Below are 20,271 nucleotides of genomic sequence, written 5' to 3'. Positions count from 1 at the left end.
ATACAGTCTGCTAAATGTTGTGAGCTAGTTGTTTTATTAAATTGCTTGCAATTTGTATTGTGTAATTGAATCACTTAACCACCAGCTTAGAAGCGCGGAAGAGCCAGCTGGTCATTCTTTGTCCTGCCGCTTTGCTTTTGACCAACAATTGCTTAAAACTATCTTTTCAGCCCTGCCTATTACAACAGCATTTTTTTTTGGTTTGCTTTTTGATCTATTTTTTATATGCAGAATAAAACCAATTCATAGGAAATAGCATATTAACCAAATAAAAGACTCACCAAAATTGCTTAATCAGTGAGTAAAGCTCTTAATACCACAAGCTTCTTTTAGGTGAGGGAAAACTCACTGGACGATCTTCCTGTCAGGCACTCAATACAGAAATTCTTTCCCTGTGAGTCTCTCTCTCTCGTGCTCTCTCTCTCTCTCTCTCTCTCTCTCTCCATCTGGCTGTGTCTGTGCACAGCTCAGTGGAAAACTTGACGTGTTTCCCCACTACTCATCGCAGTTCCCATCTGGATGCCGTTCACCAGAGAACATCAGTAACCTATACCAAAATAGAAAGAAGAATGAGGGTTAAAGTTGAGCAGTTTCTCATACCACACCCCTTACTAGCCCCCCCCCCCATGCCTCTCTGAGCTCTTCTTCATCCTCGTTCTTCTTTCCTCAGACCCCAGTGACACTAATTTAACATGTTTTCCGGCATCAATTGGTCTATTCTGAACTCTGTCCAAAGTCCTAGATGAATACATTTCTGTTTTAGTCTAATAATGACAGTTATTAGTTAAATAATTTAATATTTTAAAATATGTAATTATGTAATTGTCTTAAATTAGAATGCGAGTGCATCAGTGGAGATCAGGATGCTCATTATGGTCATGGAGTGAGCATCTTGGGCTCATTCAGCATAAACCAGTGTTTCTGCTACAACAAATTGAGATGTCTAATGTGTGTTTCATTGATAAATCAGCTGCTTGTGTTTGTGTCTCTTCAGGGCTGGAAGGGAACTCCGACATGGCCGACTCAGAGGCTGCTGTGCTCACCTGCTGTTTCAGAAGGTGAGAGGAAAGTGCAAGTGTGTGTGTGTGTTTTGTTCAGACCTGGTATTAAGATCTGTCTCCGTGATCCAATCACCAGCGGACAGCCGAGAGACATAACTATTCACACCCTGGTATTTTTTAACAACTCTGACACTGACCACTCGAGATCTCGATTCGTCCGTCGCAGGGATTCCAAAAACCTGTAACCCTACCTCACTCCTAAACCAGATCCATATAACTAGCCAACACAACACAACAGGAACACTTATAAATATAAACGATGTGTTTATATTTAGCTGTTGGATGTCAGTTCTTATTTGACTCATAGAGCGCTCTGATTCATTTATAAACACCGTGGCCTGCTCATACTCTTCTCTGGATGTGTGCAATTTTGCTCAGATAATCACAGTCCGTGTCCCTTCAAATAAACACAAGCAGGAATAAACCGGGAGTGTGTACATAAATGGATTCAAAAAACAGACATTCCACAAGTGTAAAAGAATAAAGTGCATGATGACATGCTTCTGTGACACGAATACATAAATAAAAATTGGAGCTGTTGGCGAGTCACTGTTTGTTTAAGAGGAATAAACATTTTGATGCATGGTGTTAAAGGAAAACAATCCACTTCCCTGAGGTTTACTTTGTGTCAGGCCACATCACACTATTTCATACTGGAATATTTTCCTATAACATATATTTTTTTCCATAAGTAAAGAATACCTGTGAGAATGAATAGAAGCAAGAAGAAGAGAGGGCACTTTGCATAGTCAGTATGCATATTTAATACTAATATAGAAATGTAGTTATTATAAGATATGCCAAACGACCAAGCCCTTGACAAAGCCTGCAAGCTGCTAGCAACTTCCACAGGAAGACCACAAACCTGGCAACCTGGTGATGCTTATATAGAGCATATACTTATATATACTTATATAGCATGCATCCTACACCTACTTTGGGGTTAATGTGCAAACCTGTCCCAGATCCACCTCAACAATTGTTCTGTGCTCTCAGAAGACTCATCTGACCCGGTTCGCACCTGCATTTAGTCCTGTCCACTTATCATCGTCCAGAGACCAAGCACTAAACTTCATTTGTCTTAACCGCGTGTAAATCTAACTGCTCTGTATATCTCCTAGTCACTAAGCCACAACACGAGCTGAACAATGGTAATGGACAGGAAACCACACTCCACTTGCCTAAACAATAAGCACTAATATATATATATATATATATATATATATATATATATATATATATATATATATATATATATATATATATATATATATATATATATATATATATATATATATATATATATTTTTGTTCCAGTCCTACTGCATTTTCAATTTAGCTAATTATTCATTAACAGTTTGAACCATCGTTTACATTAACAACAACAAACAGTAATAGCCTGGAGTTATTCAACATTCGCCCACTCGAGAGCTTAATTGCACCACTTTTTGGTGAGCACATAGTTGTCCTATTATCACAAATTACCAGGGAAGTGAATAGAAGTGGCATGGCTCCGACTGAAAGAGCTTCACACACAGGGCGTTATTGCTCATTGACTGTATGCACAAGAATATTTACACACTTATGTTTGCGGTATTTATCAATAACAGAGCGAGCCTTCACCTGCGCACTTCTATAAGGCAGCGATGATTCAAAAGTCTTCTGAATAATTTATACACGCGTAAGAGAGCTGCACTTGATAATAACTCAACCTAACTATCCGCTTTAAGGTTTCTAGAAACTGCAGTTATGTGGTGAATAGCAGGGCACACGGCTGTAGTTCTGCTCTGTTTATAAGACGCATACAAATACGACTGGATCGCATTGAGTGATGCAGCGTCTTAAAGTGCACACCGGAGGCGTGATGAGTCAGAGTCAGAATGCACTCCAGATAGCGTGCATGGAGGTTATAACAGCATCTGCTTAGATCGAGGGAAATGCTGACCAGATTCCAGCAGATGGGCCTCGCTGAAAGCACAGCCGTGCTGCAGAGTCGGCTTTTTATTTATTTTTTTCTCGAAAGCTACATTTTACTAGCAGTGCTATTAAAACAGAGTGGCTTCTTGTGGCACCAATTACAAAGAAGAAAGGCTCGTGATAGTAAAGGGTTAAAAAGACAGTGAGTGAGTAGAAGAGGGATTAGATTGATGTGAGTAGCAGTCTGAAATACGGCAGATTTACTACAGGTCTTTCACATCATTTCAATGACGCTCCTACTTAACGGTCCTCTGCCTCGAAGAGACCTTTGAGGCAGCGATATTTTATTCCTCAGACATCTGCACTTAAAGACACAATCTCCTGAAATGACTCCTCATTAAGCCTAACACAGGCTCTAATTATGCCACACGGAAAAATAAAAGCACATCCCTCTCAGCATTTCAGGAAGTAACCAAGTGTAATGATTTAAAGTTGACAGACACACTGCCTCAGTAATAAACGTGTTGCACGCTGAGACCCTGTTGATGATGCCTCCAAGACAGACAGACTTCCACGGAGCTTGATTTATTTCTGCGCATATTTTCGAGCGTAATGAAATAAAATTGCTTTGTAATGACTTGAGGAGTTTTATTGACACTAAATAATTCCTTATAAATATGATAATTTAGTCATTTTTCAGTTTTCTCTCACACTCAAGCTCTCTGCCTGCGGTGTCAAAGTAGTGGAAGAACAACAGCTGTAATGCAAAGCAAAGCTCATGCACACAGCTGGCTAGGTACTGAATGTGACGGTTTTGTGTAATCAGTCTTCCTTTTAACGTTCAATTAGGTGTGTGCTTGTTTATCTTTGCCTTATAATAGGCTTGCATTAATAAAACACTGTGAATGTTAACTGCCTTAAAAGTTATTTAGACCAAATCATTTTCCTAATCAAGCAGCCGCCATGACCGATTATTGCTCAGTGAGGGGAAAAATGTAGCTGTATCTATTGATGAAGGTAATTGAGCTTGATTGATGCTCGTCACTGAATTGGCCAAAAGACATGATTAAAATCTTGGATCGAGACTTGAATTAGACCGTTTGCATTGTCCGGCTACATGAATCTTTCTCACCGTCCTGCAAAGGGTGCATGCAGAAAGACTTGGATGTCACTCATGATCCTGCAGCACACCTCCTCTCTCAGCAGCGCTCCCCTTTTACTGCAACACTGCCCTCTACTGCTAGTCGTAGGTTTGTCTCTCTGTATCGCAGTCTGCATCATAAAACCGCAGTTACCATGACCCGTGACATACTACCAAATAGAGCACACCAGTGTCTGCTCCAAATCCTTATCTAGCACTAAGTAGAAGCCATAGCAGTCAGACACACACACACACACACACACACACACACACACTGTCCTGTGGTCCATCATTAAGCGACAGCAATAGCTAACAGTCTGTCCTGTGTGGGTGGCCATTCAGCGAGAGCTGTAACAATACTGTTTGCGTTTGTCTTGTCAGAGGTGACGGTGGTGTATCATAACAGCCTGCCGGTGATCTCGGTGAGGCTGCCGTCTCGAAGGGAGCGCTGTCAGTTCACTCTAAAGCCCCTCAGCGACAGCGTGGGCATCTTCCTTCAGCAACTGCAAGCCGAGGACCGGGGTATCGACCGAGTCGCTATCTATACCACAGGTATAACCACTCACACACTAATACACGTGTTCTACTAGTATACTATGGAATCTGGATTCACAACACATTGGGCTCTGGTTCTCTGCCAGGCGACTATGACAGCCACAACTTTAATCACTGAAGTCAGCCCCAAACTAAATAAATAAAGAAAATGCTTTGTTTCATAAGCACCCTTTAGTTCTGGCACACAGAGCTGACTCTTGGCCATGGAGCGGTTATTGTGCGCCTGCGGCTGATTCGCTGCCCGTAGTGTTGGCAGTAGTCTGCTTTTATTAGCGGCTGTCAACACTGATTGAGCGTTGCAGGCTAGCAATGAGAGGGAGTTCTCTTACTGCCTGTTCCTCTTTGCAAAGTATTTGCAGGACAAGAGAAACAGAAGGGAGCAAACTGTGTTCAAGTTTAACTTTTCACAGAAGATGATCAGTTATTTGGCTCTTTGTGTATTGTGTTCCTTTTGTGTTATTAACAGTTTTTTTCAACAGTTATTGCATGAAAACTGATTTAGTTTTGCTCAGTCAAGTTGGAAAAAATTTACTTCTACTTCTTCCACTCCTACGTGTAGATGGCGCGAGGATAGCTTCCTCTACGGGGATTGACATTTTGCTGCTGGATGACTTCAAGCTGGTCATCAATGACACCACGCACCTTGTGCGGCCACCCAGAAGAGGTGAGAGTTAAGAAGATACATTCAGCATTCATCATTTTTGTCCTTATATTACATATAGCTAAAGTGTGTGTGTGTGTGTGTGTGTGTGTGTGTCAGAACTGTTGGCACACGAGGAGGCAGAGCGGCTGAACGACGTTAAGCTTCTGGTGCAGCAGCTCTACACTACTCTGCGCATAGAGGAGCATCAGCTGAACAAAGAGAAGGAGCTGATTGGCCGACTGGAGGATCTGAACTCCCAGCTCCGTCCACTGGAAAAGGTATTGGAGTTCTGAAAGAAACATGTATCACTACAGCATAATTGTTATCTATAGGTTGCTAATGCTTTATAAGCTTATCATAATAACACTACATTTGATTAGAGAAGAATTAAAGAGCTTTCAGGTTCGATGACAGGTTACAGCAGGGCTAGAACATCACATGATCAATTTGATTCATTTCTATACAAATAATTTACCACAAAAAAAGCATTATGTATAAACTACAGTATATTCTATCATCTAATCAGCAATCGATTTCTATTAAAGATTTTTATTTTAAAAACCCTCACGTCACTAGACCTAGTTTGTAGTTGCACTGGTCATTCTGTGGTCATAACCATTATACGTCGATTCATGTCAGCATAACCAAAATGTAAGCAAATTCTCCATTCCCGGATCTAGCACTGAGGAAACCTATTTCAATTTAAAAAATCTAAATCAATTCCATCAGATGTTCACGTCACTGTAGACTTGGCACATAAACCCGCACCTCACTGTTCGTTTCAGGTGAAAGAGGAGCTGAGCAGGAAAGCAGAGCGTCGGACCACCTGGGTGCTGTGGGGAGGCATGGCGTATATGGCCACCCAGTTTGGCGTGCTGGCACGGCTAACCTGGTGGGAATACTCGTGGGATATCATGGAGCCCGTCACTTATTTCATCACCTATGGCACAGCCATGGCCATGTATGCTTACTTTGTGCTCACACGCCAGGTAAGTAGGAACATTTACACACCATGTATCCTCCTCATACTCCTGACTTTCATATAAAGAGAATCCTTAATGTGAACCTCAGCTGCCTCTTTACACTGTCAAGTATAAATTGCTTATTTATTCAACTACACACACAAATCTAATGAGAATTTTGTCATTCATATTTATAACTTGAGAGAAACCAATCTAAAACAAATCCATAAATTGAGACAAATAAGACAAACAACTATTCAAATGAGTTATGATATAAACTCCACAGCAAGAACACATCGCTTCCCACCAAATTGCAGAACAAATAAATGTCATTACCTGTTCAGCAAAAAACTACGACTCAATCGGTTCTGTCTTGTGAGGAATCTGAAAAGACTGTGAGGTTATGCAAAAATTAATGCACACTGGGTGGAGTATGTTATAGACCTCTCATGTACTTTCAGGCATTTGCCAAAGTACATAATGATGGATTTATTACTGAATAACACGGTGTGCTTTTTAACAGTTTATTGTTACATTTATTGTCGTGCAACATCTGAGAGAAGTTATACGTTATAGCCCTTATTAGCTTATTAGAATCTCTCTCATTCTCTCATTCCTTCACTCACACACAGGAGTACATCTACCCTGATGCCAGAGATAGACAGTATCTGCTGTTCTTCCACAAGGGAGTGAAGAGGACACGCTTTGACATCGAAAAGTACAACAAACTGAAGGACGCTATCGCTGAGGTGTGCTCACACACACACACACACCCCCACACCCCACACCCAATTATCCCTGCACTTAAAAATAACACTCCTCTGCCTGAATGACCCTGACTCTCTCCTTCCCAAATTCCTCCCTCCTTGACTCCTCTCTCTTTCACTACTCCTCCACAATCTCCCTGTTTCTCAGGCCGAGTTGGACCTGAAGCGCCTGAGAGATCCTCTCCAGCTGCACCTCCCCATCCAGCAGATTAGCACCAGCAAGGATTGATCTGAGGAAGTGAAAGCCTCCCTTCCTCCTTCCCTCTTTCCTTCTCCCTTCTCTTTCCTTCCCTCTTTCCTCTCTTTCTCCTTTTTCCCTTTATCTCTTTCAGCCCATTCTTCTTTCTTTTTGTTTTGTTTGTTTCCCCTGCCACCTCTTTCAATTTTTTTTTCCTTTCTGAAATGAAATGGAGTTTGTTTTAATTACTACTGTTTTTATGTTCTATAATTTGATTTTGAAAACTGCTTCAAACACGGCGAGTCAAAGTAGAGGAGGAGGGGACGGAATGAAATCCAACGAAAGAAAGAATGACACCTGAAGCCCCTCTGCTGGAGGTGCTGGAGGGCAAACTTGCTGGTTGTGCCTGCAGACCTGTGCGCTCTGGTAACGCTACAGGATCACAGAGAGAACAGCAGCAGCCTACAGGAAGCTCCTGATGCCTAACAGGAAGTGACCTCTGGGTACGGACACACTATCTCCCAGACATGCTGAAAACAATACATGCAGACACATGCTCTGTGGTTCAGCACCTCTTAAACGTACTTTTAAAATAAAAACCTCTAAAGACCTATTTTTTACAGTGGAGTTGTATATCTGGCACAGGAAAGATCTTGGGCCTTTGGGCTTTTTTTTCTCCAGCCCTGGACATTGTTGTTGGGGGGACAATCAAATGCAGGAGAGCTATTTTTGACCCAACGTCCCTGCGTGTGGAGCAGAGTTGTCCTCTGTCTTCCCCTCTGTCCCCTCCTGTCCTTTAGTGGCTGGGACTCTGGACTGCCGCCACATCTCCCTGTGTCTCCAGTTGCATTCTTAGCATGACTGACACGCTCTGCCGTGCAAACGACAGGGCAGTAACAGAAGTCCAACCACACTGCTGCTAAGTGTGTACAAGGGGGGAAAAAAGGGGTCACGTGATGAGCATCATTTCCTGTACAGACCTGTTGCAAGCTGCAGACCAGAGATCTACCGGCTAAACATCACTGTGTGTTCAATTATTCAAAAGAAAAAAAACAGAGAGGAAAACAAAATAAAAAAAAAACAAAACAATTTTGGCACTTTTTATTTTGAAAGCCATATTATATTATATTATATTATTATATTATATTATTATATTTGTTATGATGGGTGAGGAAATCTGTTTCTTTAATATTGGTGGAGGAGTTCTTTTTTTTCTTCTTCTTCTTCTTGTCATGTTGTCAGCATTGCACATCAGTACACCGCCCGGATCAGGCCATTTTCCTCATACGTGAAGCTACGGATATCAGTTTTCAAAATTAGCACGCTTCCAGCGCACATAATGTTTCAACACAAATGCAGTCTATGAACGGTGACAGAGAACGAGTCCACATATGCGCCTTTTTCTTTGAAACCTGTGGAGATTAACAGAGGATTACACAAGTGACAGATTCAGAAGGTTTCCTCTTCTTTTCTGTGCCAGAAAACTGTTACCCACAGTGCCTCACAGCACCCCGTGCAGCATGCTGATCAGGGCGCTCCTATTCCCCTGTGCAGCCACGTTCTGGTCTCTCAGCCTCAGCCCCTCTACGAGCCAGACACATCCATCCTTCAAGATTTTTTCCTGGGCTGTTTACTGTATCATACAATTGCGTGTCAAATAAAAATAAAATAAAAAAAAGAGTGACAAAATCTAGCTGTACAGCTGCACAGCTCCTCTGTATGCCAAGAATATACCGAAGTGTGAAGAGAACCGTGTAATATATTAGATCCTAGACTTAGTTGGTTTCTCGCACTATTTTACGGCATGCTGTAGCGCGTGACTTTTGCATCCTTTCATCTAGAACATGGCGTCTTTAGGGGACAGGCTTTAGAGCAGACGCATTCTGAAGTAGTAAAATCTGTGGACGGAATATCGGACCGCTTGGATACGCACATTTTTTGTTTTCTTTCATTTTAAATAGTTTCACAACAAGACATCAGTGTATTTCTTCTGGACATGGTGCTCTGTTTAAAACCGAGTAGGAACAGCTTTCAGATATCTAACAGCCATGCCCTCGCAGTAATATTTCAAAAGCCTAACTCTGCATGTTGGCCTTGTGTGCTACAAATGAGAAGTGTTTTTTTTCTTTTCTTACCTAAAATGACCTTCTCTTCATGTAGTTTAAAATCAGTCCAGGCCTCCAGGCAGTCACAGCACTCAAGTCCAGTGGCTCGACATCGCAAAGTGAGCTCCGGGATTGTCATGTTTCATAGACCTGAAGCAGAACGGTGCTGTTTGATGTAATACATGGCTTATTATTTAATCAGCGAAATGTCATAGACCGTGCATGACTGCAAGCCTGGAAAATATTTCACCGTGATCCGAAGGAATGTGTCTGGCAAAGTTTGACATTTATAGCAAAAAAGCACAATCATATCAATCCTAGAAAAAGGCCAGATCTGAATAGGCAAGCTGAAATGGAGTTGTTGTGGAGACGGCTAGCCTGGATGTGTGAAATTGTATTGGTGTATGGTGTATGGTGCATGATGATCCAGCTGAAGCTGTCACAGGTGGCTCGATAACGGCTTCTGTATTTCATGAGGAAGAGGTTTTGCTGCTCTCAGCTGTCATTTAGAAATGCTGTCACAGTAAGAACGCATCACCGATATACGGCTTTGTCGATAAGTACAGGCTGATTGTCAGCGTAACTGTTTTTTTGTACAACTCCATGAATGCATTTGAGTAATTTCCATCCATACTGGTCCTAATCAATAGGAGTAAATCAATCCCCTCCTGTGGCCCCTTGGCCTCTTGTCCTCATATGGTCAATAATCATAAATCCTTGTATGCTGTTGCACGCGCAGAGGAAAGCGAGGGCAGGGACAGTGTCCAAAAAACACTTCCTGGAATGACCTGCAAAGCTGATACCAAAATCATTCTCACTGTTCAATGCCTCAGTCGTTATCATCATTGAGCTTTTGGACTTTTTTGGTTGCTTGTTTTCTATAAGGGTTTGCCTTTATTTGCTTTGCCTTTTATTTTATACAAGAGTATATGTAATATATGGAATTTATTCTAAAGCGGGTGTTGCATGAATGTAATGTTTACATGGGGAAATTATATACAAATGACCCAAAAAAGCTGCAAAGATTACAGAATACTGGTTTGTTGAGGATTTAGTGCAGTTTTAATTCCTTCCATGTGCTCCGAGACTGCCCTGAAAGATAGATAGGCAGCCAACGTCCAGCCATGCAACTCTTTTTCATTATTTAATCATTCTCTCTCTCTCTCTCTCTCTCTCTCTCTGTCTCTCTCTCTCTCCATTTATATCTTTCAAATACCTCTTCATAAGCCCACAACTTTTTCCATAGCACATGAATTAAGTTTCGAAAGAGTGCATTATTTTACATTTTTACCACGTGCACTTACAAAAATAAAGATAAAAATATAAATATATCCATATGAGTTAAGCAGGTTTCTCATTGTTTTCACACTGATGCATTTCCTTCATTTCATGTTTGTTTTTATCAATGGCATCAGATGCTGTGATATTGGAAGACTATAAAAATAAAAATGTAAACTCCTGTATCATTTATGAAATGTGTATAAAAGAGAAATGTAATTCACTTATCAATAAATACTTATCCAGTTTTGGAACTGAGAGTCATGATTTTTTTTTTTTTTTCTTTTTTTTGGTCTTTGTAATTCTGATTTTCTTTCAAACTCCAAATTCATGTATACAGTACTGTGTGATAACGGTAGTCAGTATCTATGCTGCAAATGTTGTGATTTGTAATACTGTGTAAAAATCCACGGTTACTCAAGCCCTGATCGTGAGAATAGAGCAGTTGAGCTGACCACATGGTTGAGAAACCAGGTTTGAGGTTCAACTTGATTTCACATGTTTACATCAGGACTGAACAGCTAAGCCTTGACCTTCTCAAATCTGTATCCTTTGCTCTTGTTCTTCCTGTAGTCCTTCATTGCTTCCTATCCAATAAGAATGGAATTTGCAGCTATGATGTCTGCACAAATGTTAAATTCTATGCATGAATGCGTACAAACAAATGGTGATGTGAGGGTCCTCAACCAACATATATATATAAATATATATACCCCCCTTTAGCACCCAATGACTGGTGCAAAGATTTAATGAAGATGCCCCTATTGAACCACATGCAGTGATCTCATATGACATATGACACATTCCAGCTTGTGCTTATTAATGACCTCACTCATTAAAGAAGCAATTTGTTTAATTAAACACTGGCGAATCTTGCTTTGGTCAGGCCTTTGCTGCCAGAACTGATAGAAAATGCGGTGTCAATGATTAAAGGGAGCTCTGGGCAGCTGCCAGGATCGGTATGTGGATTATATATGAGCTCAATGGAGGACTGATTGGTTTGGAAACAATGAAAGGATGATCCTGTCACTGGCCGGAGGTGTGTGTTGTATGGGGCTAGAGGATAGGACTGAAGGTCAAGGTGAGACAGATGTCCTATCTTCTTCTGCACAATACACGACACGGATCCATCCTACATGTAGTGCTTTTAAAGACCCTGCCCTTTTCCCACAAATCTCACAACAGACCCACTTGTGTTAGACTGAAGTCACCATGCTGTTGATTTGGCTGATGCATGTGCTCTTAGCTTTGTCGGCCCTCCAGATTGTGGCCACTGATAAGATCACAGGTATGTGCAGTGCATTTTTAATGTTTTTTCCATATAGATGTTTCTTATTGTCAATTGTCTCTATGGGTCCAGAATGTTCTATACATTTATGAAGGACATTTGATCTCAAGGTAGCCAGTCAGGAAACTAGTTAATACTGATTTGCTGAATTTAAAATGCAGCAGTTTGGAAAAACATGTAGGTTTTAAGACTTTGCTGGACCAAGTTCTGGACCAAGAGTGTTAAACATACAACTTGTGGGTTCAGACTGACCCAGTAATTAGCCCCCTTAAATAAAGATTTTTTTTTTTTTTTTTTTAATTAAAATTATCTTGTGGGCTTTAATTGAAATGCAAATATGGAAGAGTTAGTGGCCTTCTCGGCTATTGTACAAAAAATATCAAATTTTTCTTTCATTTCCACACTGTAACTCTACAAAGTGTCAGAAAAGTACAAGGGGCGATTATTCATGTTTTTTAACATAATTAGGACAATTAATTTTTTTGGTAATAAATAGCGGTCATTTGATTTGTTTTGTGAATGAGAAATATTATGTTTGGTCATGAACGCAGTAAATTTAATAATTATAGGGAGCTAATAATTTTAAGTAGATAAAAATTGTAATGTAGGCTTTCATGTCTAAATACATTTCTCAATAAATATCACTTTATGATGCAGAGTTCAACTTGTGTTAAATTCACTGGTTTAAAAGTACTTTTCTTTTTTGACCCAGGACAAGTCATGTGACTTATGTTATATAATGTCTTAGCCACATCATTTCAACCTAATCCTCCCAGACTCCAGTTATCTAGGGTTTACTCTGGCCATCAGAAAAAACAAGGATATGTCACTAGTTGCTAGATGGAGTTAAGGGAGTAGAAATGATTTATTTTGGCAGTGTACGGGAATCTTGTGTTTACAGCATGTCACCTTGACCTGATCCTTGGCCTCTGTTACTTCCCGTATTAGCAGAACATCCTATAGAGATAGACTTCTTCGCAGTTTGCCTGCTTTCACTAGATTGCACTCGACTGCACTGACTGCTTTTGATGGTGCAAAGGAAGTGCAGGGACGAGGAATACTACACACTGGGTGTGTCCAGAGTAATAGCTTTGTATGTGGACTCTCTAGTTTAAATCTATAAAGGTCAAGCATTTGCAAAACTCTGTCTTTGCATCATCTTAACAAGACAGTTGAAACAGTCCAAGTAAGTTTTATCTCTTAATACCTGGAGCTGGAGCCAGACTATAGCAAAAAGCCAGGTTTTACCCAAATCCTATAGCATCAGTTGATCTCAAAAACCCACTAGACGACTGCTCTGTAGGTTATTCTACATATTACTCTGTTCACTCCACTTCATTTGTCATTTACAGCAGGACGCATGCACTAGCTACTTACCATCTTAATGGGTTTGCAGAGAGAAAGATATTGATACGTCAGTACTTATTCTCTCTGAATTGAGGCGTTCTCTGAAACCTGCTCACCTGACTGAGAAGAAAAGATTCAACGTTATTGAGTCTGACTTCACAAGTCCAGTTTTTTCTCACACACTGTTTCACTGGCTAACAATTTTCTGTGTTTAGTTAGTTATCTTCGGTTAAGCTTTTATTGATTATTCCCTCCTGAGGGTTAGGATGGATTTATTAAGTCAGTGTTGAGGAAAAAAATATTTTTGTCCAAACTTGCATTTTCTCCACACTGTGATGCACTATTTCAAAATTTTTTTTTTTTTTTTTTTTAGATATTCCTGTGTTTGTACTTTCATTTTTTGGTAAATTACACTACCATTTTTATACCTTCATCCATGGCCAGCTCCAGATCCCTGCTCGGCCTACATCAGCCTGAACGAACCCTGGAGGAATACCGACTACCATGTCAACAACTCGGCTGGTGTGCCCTTGTGTGACCGCCATGTAGACGGTGAGTGGTACCGCTTCACTGGTTTGGCCGGTGACGCCATGCCCACCTTTTGCATCGAGGAGAACCACTGTGGCACCCACGCACCAATCTGGCTCAACGGCACCCACCCACAGCCTTCCGATGGCATCATCACATTGCCTACATGTGCAAGCTTCAATGATGACTGTTGCCACTGGTGTGGGATGGTGGATGTGAAAGCATGCCCCAGGGGTTACTATGTATACCGCCTGCCGCGTCCGTCAGTATGCTTCCACGTGTACTGTGGCCGTAAGTCTGCCTGCCTGCCTGCCTTATGTTTCTACATTTTTGTTTATCTCTTTGATTTAATTGCTGAGAATATGAACATGGATCATTTGGTAGATTTCTACGACATCTGTGATGAGGTGGAGTGCACTGGTCCAGACTGTCCACTGCAACTAGAGTGCCGTTGTCCTGCTGGAACTGTTCTGGGGCCAGACTCCCAAACTTGTCTGGGTGGGTAAGCCAAGAGAATGTGAGGGATGGATAATTGGAAAATGTCTAAGAAGTTTTCTTGTCGTTTTTGAAATGTTGAGTATTAATGCAGTCAGGGGAATTGGTTTAATCGTGAAGTTTAATGTTTCTGATTTTACTGTGAAATCCAGACTAAGGGTAATTTAAATTTTTCTAAGCCCTGCAGACAAAAGTGAAAGAATACTTGTCCACTGAGTGATAACAGTAGAGATTAATACAGACAACAGGGCAGAATCAAACAAGGAAGAAGACTGGGTAGATATAACAGTGTTGTTTAATTTGGGGTGACAGCCATTTTGCAGAATCCCTGTCATTGTGTAATTACTGTCTTATCAACTAGAATGCAAATTTTTAATCTCCATTCTCTCTTTGAATGAGAGTGAAATAGGAGAAAGTATTGGATTTCATTACTCCTAAATCACCACTTAGGATTAAATAACTACTAGCTCCATTCTGTCACATGGTAAATCATCGTTTAGTTATTTAGCCTCCCTGCTGTCATTTACTCACAATTGTCTTTCTCTCTTGTTTTTCACACAAGACATAAATGAGTGTGAGAGTAGCAATGGCAGATGTGCTGAGATGTGTGTGAACACCAAGGGCTCATGGCGGTGTGAGTGTGGTCCAGGCCGAGTACTGGATGCCAATGGCCAGACCTGCAATGGTAAGACTAATATAGCTTAAAGTAAATACAAAACACTTTACACAGATAAGGATGTTGATTTACGGTGTTTGCAGAGATCGCAGGCTGCCACAATGTGAACGGAGGCTGTAGCCATGGCTGCTCATCAGAGGATGACTCTTATTACTGTCACTGTCCAAGAGGCCTGATGCTGGGGGAGGACAAGCGAAGCTGCCAGGGTCAGTTAAGTCTACACTGATATGTATGTACACTGATATATCTGTGGGAACTAAATACCTAAATTTATTTAGAAACCTTTCCTTTTCACAATGAGAAATTCTTAGGTTTAGAGTGGACTTGGGTTAGACTCAAGGTTTAGGCTTTGGCAAGACTTATGGTTGGTTTGGGATTGATCTTGGTTTAGGATTAGGCTAAAGTTAGAATTTGAATTTGCATTTGGGGTAAAAAGTGTTGAAATTGCCCCAGGCTTAGGTTTGGTGCAGGGTTTGTGATAGTGTTGGGGTTATGTTGGGCCTAGGGTGATGGATTTACTAGGATTACTCTGGCTCTAGACTTAGAATTGGGGAAGCGTTGACATAGGGTTTAGCAGCTTTTCTTGAAAACCAGTAAGATTTTTCCATTGGATTACTGTTATTAAAAAGGTGTGTCTATTCCTGTCCAGTGCCTGTGCAGTGCGATCCCAGCTCTATTGATGTGTCTGTTCCCAAAGACCTTGTGGGTGGCCTGGAGCTCTTTTTGTCAAATTCCTCATGTCGCGGTGTCTCTAATGGCACTCACATCAACCTTCATTTCAGCCTGAAGACCTGCGGCACCGTGGTCAAGGTGAGGAGAAACAATAAAACCACTAATAATCTTCATTTGTCATTGAAGGTGTTTTGGGCTCACTCAGGAACTCATCTGAGTAAAACTTCCATAAGAAAATACAGGACTTTGATTTGGTGCAAGAAGGCTTTTAGCTGTATTAGACTATGTTAACAATGTAGAAGAGTAAATAATAGTATAAAGATTTTGACTATAGTGGTCAGGTAAGCTCCTTGAAACATTCAAGCAGTATCTTGTAATAGACTGTACTTAGTATAGAAACAGGAAGCCGCTTTATAATCTTCTTTATAGGATTGTACACTTTGGTTTTAATAAAGTTCTAATCCAGAGACAAAGATGGATGAGTAATTGTTCCTTTAATCATTGTTGTTTTGATTTGGTGTGTACTTGGGGTCATTATCTTATCTTATCAGTTGGCAGAGGCAACATGATTTTGGGCTGAAATATCCTGGTCATCAGTCTTTGCAAGAGCCTCTGGAACACTAGCTACAATTTTTCTGTCTCTTTCTCTCTCTAGGTAATTGATGACAAAATTATTGCCACAAATTTGGTCACCGGGCTTCCAAAGTCAAGTCCAACCAGCAGTGGAGATCTAATTGTACGCACCAGCAAGCTTTTGCTGCCCATAACGTGTGAGTTCCCAGGCCATTATGATGTATCAGATGGTTACCTTCCCAGTGTACGCAGCTCTGCACTGGAGCTGTCAGGACACAGTGAGGGCGTCTTCCCGTTCACACTGGAGCTGTTTAAGAGCGCAGAGTTTTCCGAGCCGTACAACAGTCCTCCTCAGCTACGTCTACGTGACGCACTGTACTTTGGCATAGAGCCACGAGAGCGTGTGGAGGGCCTTGCTGCACTTGTAGAGACCTGCTTTGCCACACCTGGCCCTAACTCTGACCAAGTCCTCAAATATTACCTCATTAAAGACGGGTGAGTGAGTTGGGTTCTCCAAAATGGTTTACTTTGGAAAAGGACACAGTCCAGTAGCTCTTTAACAAGCTCTGACTTACTAGCCAACAGTGACAGCATGTTAAATCTTCTTTGGCACATTTTAGTTTGTACTCACAGTTTGATTGACACAGTTCTACTTTTTTTTGTGGTTATCTAGGTCCAGTTAAAACATTTAGGACCTAACTGACCACTTATTGGTTACAAATTCACACGCCAAACATTTTTCCAAGTTCTGCGGCTATACATTCATTGGCTCGGGTATAATGATTAATTTACTTCAACCATGATGGTCAAGAGCCTACTAGTGGTCTGGGCATGTGACCAGTAGGGCCAATTGGTAATCTGTTTTTAGTCCTCAAATAGCCTCAGTAATTCTTCCATAGTTGATTTTTCTGGCTATATTTTAGCTGTTTGTAGTTAGTGCTTGATTATGACCTCCGAGCTGAAGAACATCAGTAACTACAGAGTTAAGTGGAGGTCTGGTTACACATGTGATGTTCAGTGTCACAATGTCCCACTAGAACAGAAGATGTCGACTATTTTAGCCTGTTTTCTTTCTCTCAGCTGTATTTCAGATGAGACCCTTCGCCAGCTCTCAGCTAAAGACCAGCTCTCCAAACACTACCAGGTTCCTGTCTTCAAGTTCATAGGCAGTGACAACAGAGTGAGTGAATGTGCACACAGATAGACCTTCCCATAGTCAACTGTTTGAGATTGAGAAGCCCTTTTTCCATATATTACCCTAAGTCCTGCTTTGATGACACGGTAAGATAACCCTTGAGTCTTCCAGGGTGGATGGATATAACAGCAAAAGGAGGATGCTTGGGCGATGTCTGATGAATCATTTTCCCCCAAACTCATTTTCTATTTCTATTTTTTTTCTTCAGTGAATTAACCTTATGCGGCTCACATAATGCACATAATTTGCACATTTATGCAGATCACATTAGCTGTAAATTACATAATGAAGACTGCAGATGAAATTAGGTAACAAGTCATGCTCTGTTCAGTCAGATGTTTTATATTTGTGCAAACCTAATTATTCTCAGTGCAACCACAAAATAAATGAATTGAAGTATCTTTCTGCTGGGATCTGCAACTAACAATCGCAATGGGTTTTAGCGATTTAAGAGAACACTATTGAGTCTCCATTGATGTAGACGTTGCCAGAGGTCTTACTGAGGGTGCTTCTAAGCGTCATTTTGAAGTCTAAAATGAGAAATGGCCTTACAAACCGTGCTGGCACGCAGACACACACACACGGGAATCAAACGAGAAGTTTGCCATTAGGGACAGAAAGCGAGAGAAAGAAGAGGTGAAATAAATCTTTACTGTTGTGTGTGGGTGGCCAGGTTTTTATAACACAGCGTTTTAGATATTGTAAGGACATTAGGTTGTCCCTTACAACAACAACACAAAAAATCATTTTTATGTATTGTTTTTTAAGAACCAAAGTATTTCCTGAGGTAATCATTAGACAATATAGAAGTCAATAAACCTGCGTACAGCAATACTAAAGTCGATAATAAAAATACTCCACATAAATAGTAAAACTAATATGTGAATGTGATTTTATGCTTGCTGCTTCTGACAGTGACTCAATGCCTTTTGTTTGTGTGTGTGTGCGTGTGTGTGTAGGAGGTGTACCTGCACTGCCGGGTATTAGTGTGCGGTGAGGGAGAGTCACGCTGTACACAGGGCTGTCGCACACGTCTGAGACGAGACCTCTGGACTGATCAACACCAGGAGAAACGCACACTGACTGGAGGACCCATTCTCATTCTGCCAGATGTGTAACACACACTCACAACTCCATCTATAACCTTGATTCTGTGTTCACTCAAACATCATCATACCATGCCTTGTACATAGACTCCATTAACCCCATAATTTCACCAGCCAACTGGAAACTGCATTAGTGTGCACATGCATCTCAGCCTCAATTCATCCACATCACTCAGAAATGCGCTGACATCACACTCACGTATATCTCAGCCAATGACACGCTCTCTTGTTTCATCATAACTTCATCTTTTCTCCGGGGTTAATGGAAGCACTGAAACATGAACATATCCATTTACTCAGCCTCATATTTATATAACCGTTAATATGGATTGTACATTTATGTCTATTGACAGCACTTTTACTATGCATGTCAGATTTTTTTACACAATAAATTCTCTATATTTTGTAACAGTTCATAGATAGATACTATGGCAGGTTTCACATGGATTAATATTATTTCGCCCAAAATAAACACATTTTGCTTGCAACCTCACCGGGCATGTTAACATGCAAAAGAGTTACTGTGTTAAAGTTCTGTGTTAATGAATTCAGTGCTTATGTCACAGCTATGACACACAGTATATCTATAATAGGGTGTACCATTTTCTAGATCTGTATCTGTTAATTTCCATAGTAAGTTCCAAATATCCATATCTATACTCGGATTTAAACCCAATATACACTGATTAGGCATAACATTATGACTGGTAAAGTGAATAACACTGATTATCTCCTCATCATGGCACCTGTTAGTGGGTGGGATATATTAGGCAGCAAGTGAACATTTTGTGCTCAAAGTTGGTGTTAGAAGCAGGAAAAATGGACAAGGGTAAGGATTTGAGCGAGTTTGATGAAGGGCCAAATTGTGATGGCTAGACGACTGGATCAGATCTCCAAAACTGCAGCTCTTGTGGGGTGTTCCCGGTCTGCAGTGATAAGTATCTATTAAAAGTGGTCCAAGGAAGGAACAGTGGTGAACCGGCGACAGGATCATGGGTGGCCAAGGCTTATTAATGCACATGGAGAGCGAAGGCTGGCCCGTGTGATCCGATCCAACAGATGAGCTACTGTTGCTCAAATTGCTGAAGAAGTTAATGCTGGTTCTGATAGAAAGGTGTCAGAATACACAGTGCATGATGGGTCAAAGCTGTTTTGGCAGCAAAAGGGGGACCAACACAATATCAGACAGGTGGTCATAATGTTATGCCTGGTCTGTGTATGTGTGGCTGTGTATGTATATATATATATATATATATATATATATATATATATATATATATATATATATATATATATATATATATATATATGAGAACCCTACCACTATGTTCCTGGAAGCACAGGAATTTTTTGGGGAAAATGTAAGCATTGTTAGCACTGGGTGTGAATTCCTCAACCTCAGCTACTCTGGATCACTCTGGTTCATAATTAGTTTCAACTGGAGGACTCTTTTTAATCCTTTATGTGCCGGTATTATTATTTTTTTTTTTTGTGCATGCCTTCGATCATTTATACCAGCGTGATCATTACAAATGAACATGGTCATGCATCGTATCTGACCACATGTATGAAAGTAAAAACCTCCTGCTCATGTGTTTTTTTGTTGCAAGTCCTGATGCACACCTCTGGTCCCAGCCGGATGCCCTGTGAATGTTCCTGGCAATCATTTTAATCATTTCATTCTGAGAGAACACATCTCTTCAATCTGAATAACATATTCATATCCGGTTACTATGCTAAATTAGTAGAAACAGATTTACCCTTGTTCCTTCCTAGACCTACAC

General features: G+C 40.8%; 2 protein-coding genes across 3 annotated transcripts in view; both read left to right on the top strand.

Annotated features, from left to right (window-relative positions):
• The window catches only part of mcu (mitochondrial calcium uniporter), a 58,064-nt gene extending 47,530 nt beyond the window's left edge, over window positions 1–10,534 (top strand). The window contains exons 3-9 of the mRNA XM_058378787.1: window positions 995–1,058; window positions 4,501–4,671; window positions 5,234–5,338; window positions 5,435–5,595; window positions 6,103–6,306; window positions 6,912–7,028; window positions 7,195–10,534. Coding sequence (XP_058234770.1) covers window positions 995–1,058; window positions 4,501–4,671; window positions 5,234–5,338; window positions 5,435–5,595; window positions 6,103–6,306; window positions 6,912–7,028; window positions 7,195–7,275 — 903 coding nt within the window. The 3' untranslated portion in view covers window positions 7,276–10,534. The remainder of the gene's footprint in view (window positions 1–994; window positions 1,059–4,500; window positions 4,672–5,233; window positions 5,339–5,434; window positions 5,596–6,102; window positions 6,307–6,911; window positions 7,029–7,194) is intronic.
• Window positions 10,535–11,493: 959 nt separating this feature from the next.
• oit3 (oncoprotein induced transcript 3) lies at window positions 11,494–18,975 on the top strand. 2 transcript variants are annotated; one of them, XM_058378753.1, is made up of 9 exons: window positions 11,494–11,895; window positions 13,687–14,061; window positions 14,155–14,268; window positions 14,828–14,950; window positions 15,025–15,147; window positions 15,591–15,751; window positions 16,269–16,681; window positions 17,267–17,366; window positions 18,341–18,975. In XM_058378753.1, exons 1-9 carry the CDS (start codon window positions 11,820–11,822, stop codon window positions 18,497–18,499), a joined length of 1,644 nt encoding a protein of 547 aa, XP_058234736.1. In that variant the 5' UTR covers window positions 11,494–11,819; the 3' UTR covers window positions 18,500–18,975. The 2 variants fall into 2 exon arrangements, with proteins under 2 accessions (XP_058234736.1, XP_058234745.1); XM_058378762.1 differs by having other exon boundaries at window positions 11,496–11,895; window positions 13,616–14,061.
• Window positions 18,976–20,271: the final 1,296 nt, after the last annotated feature.

The sequence above is a fragment of the Hemibagrus wyckioides genome, linkage group LG03 (assembly GCF_019097595.1).
Source record: "Hemibagrus wyckioides isolate EC202008001 linkage group LG03, SWU_Hwy_1.0, whole genome shotgun sequence".
Classification (NCBI taxonomy): domain Eukaryota; kingdom Metazoa; phylum Chordata; class Actinopteri; order Siluriformes; family Bagridae; genus Hemibagrus; species Hemibagrus wyckioides.
This window is presented reverse-complemented; position numbering and strand designations above follow the sequence as displayed.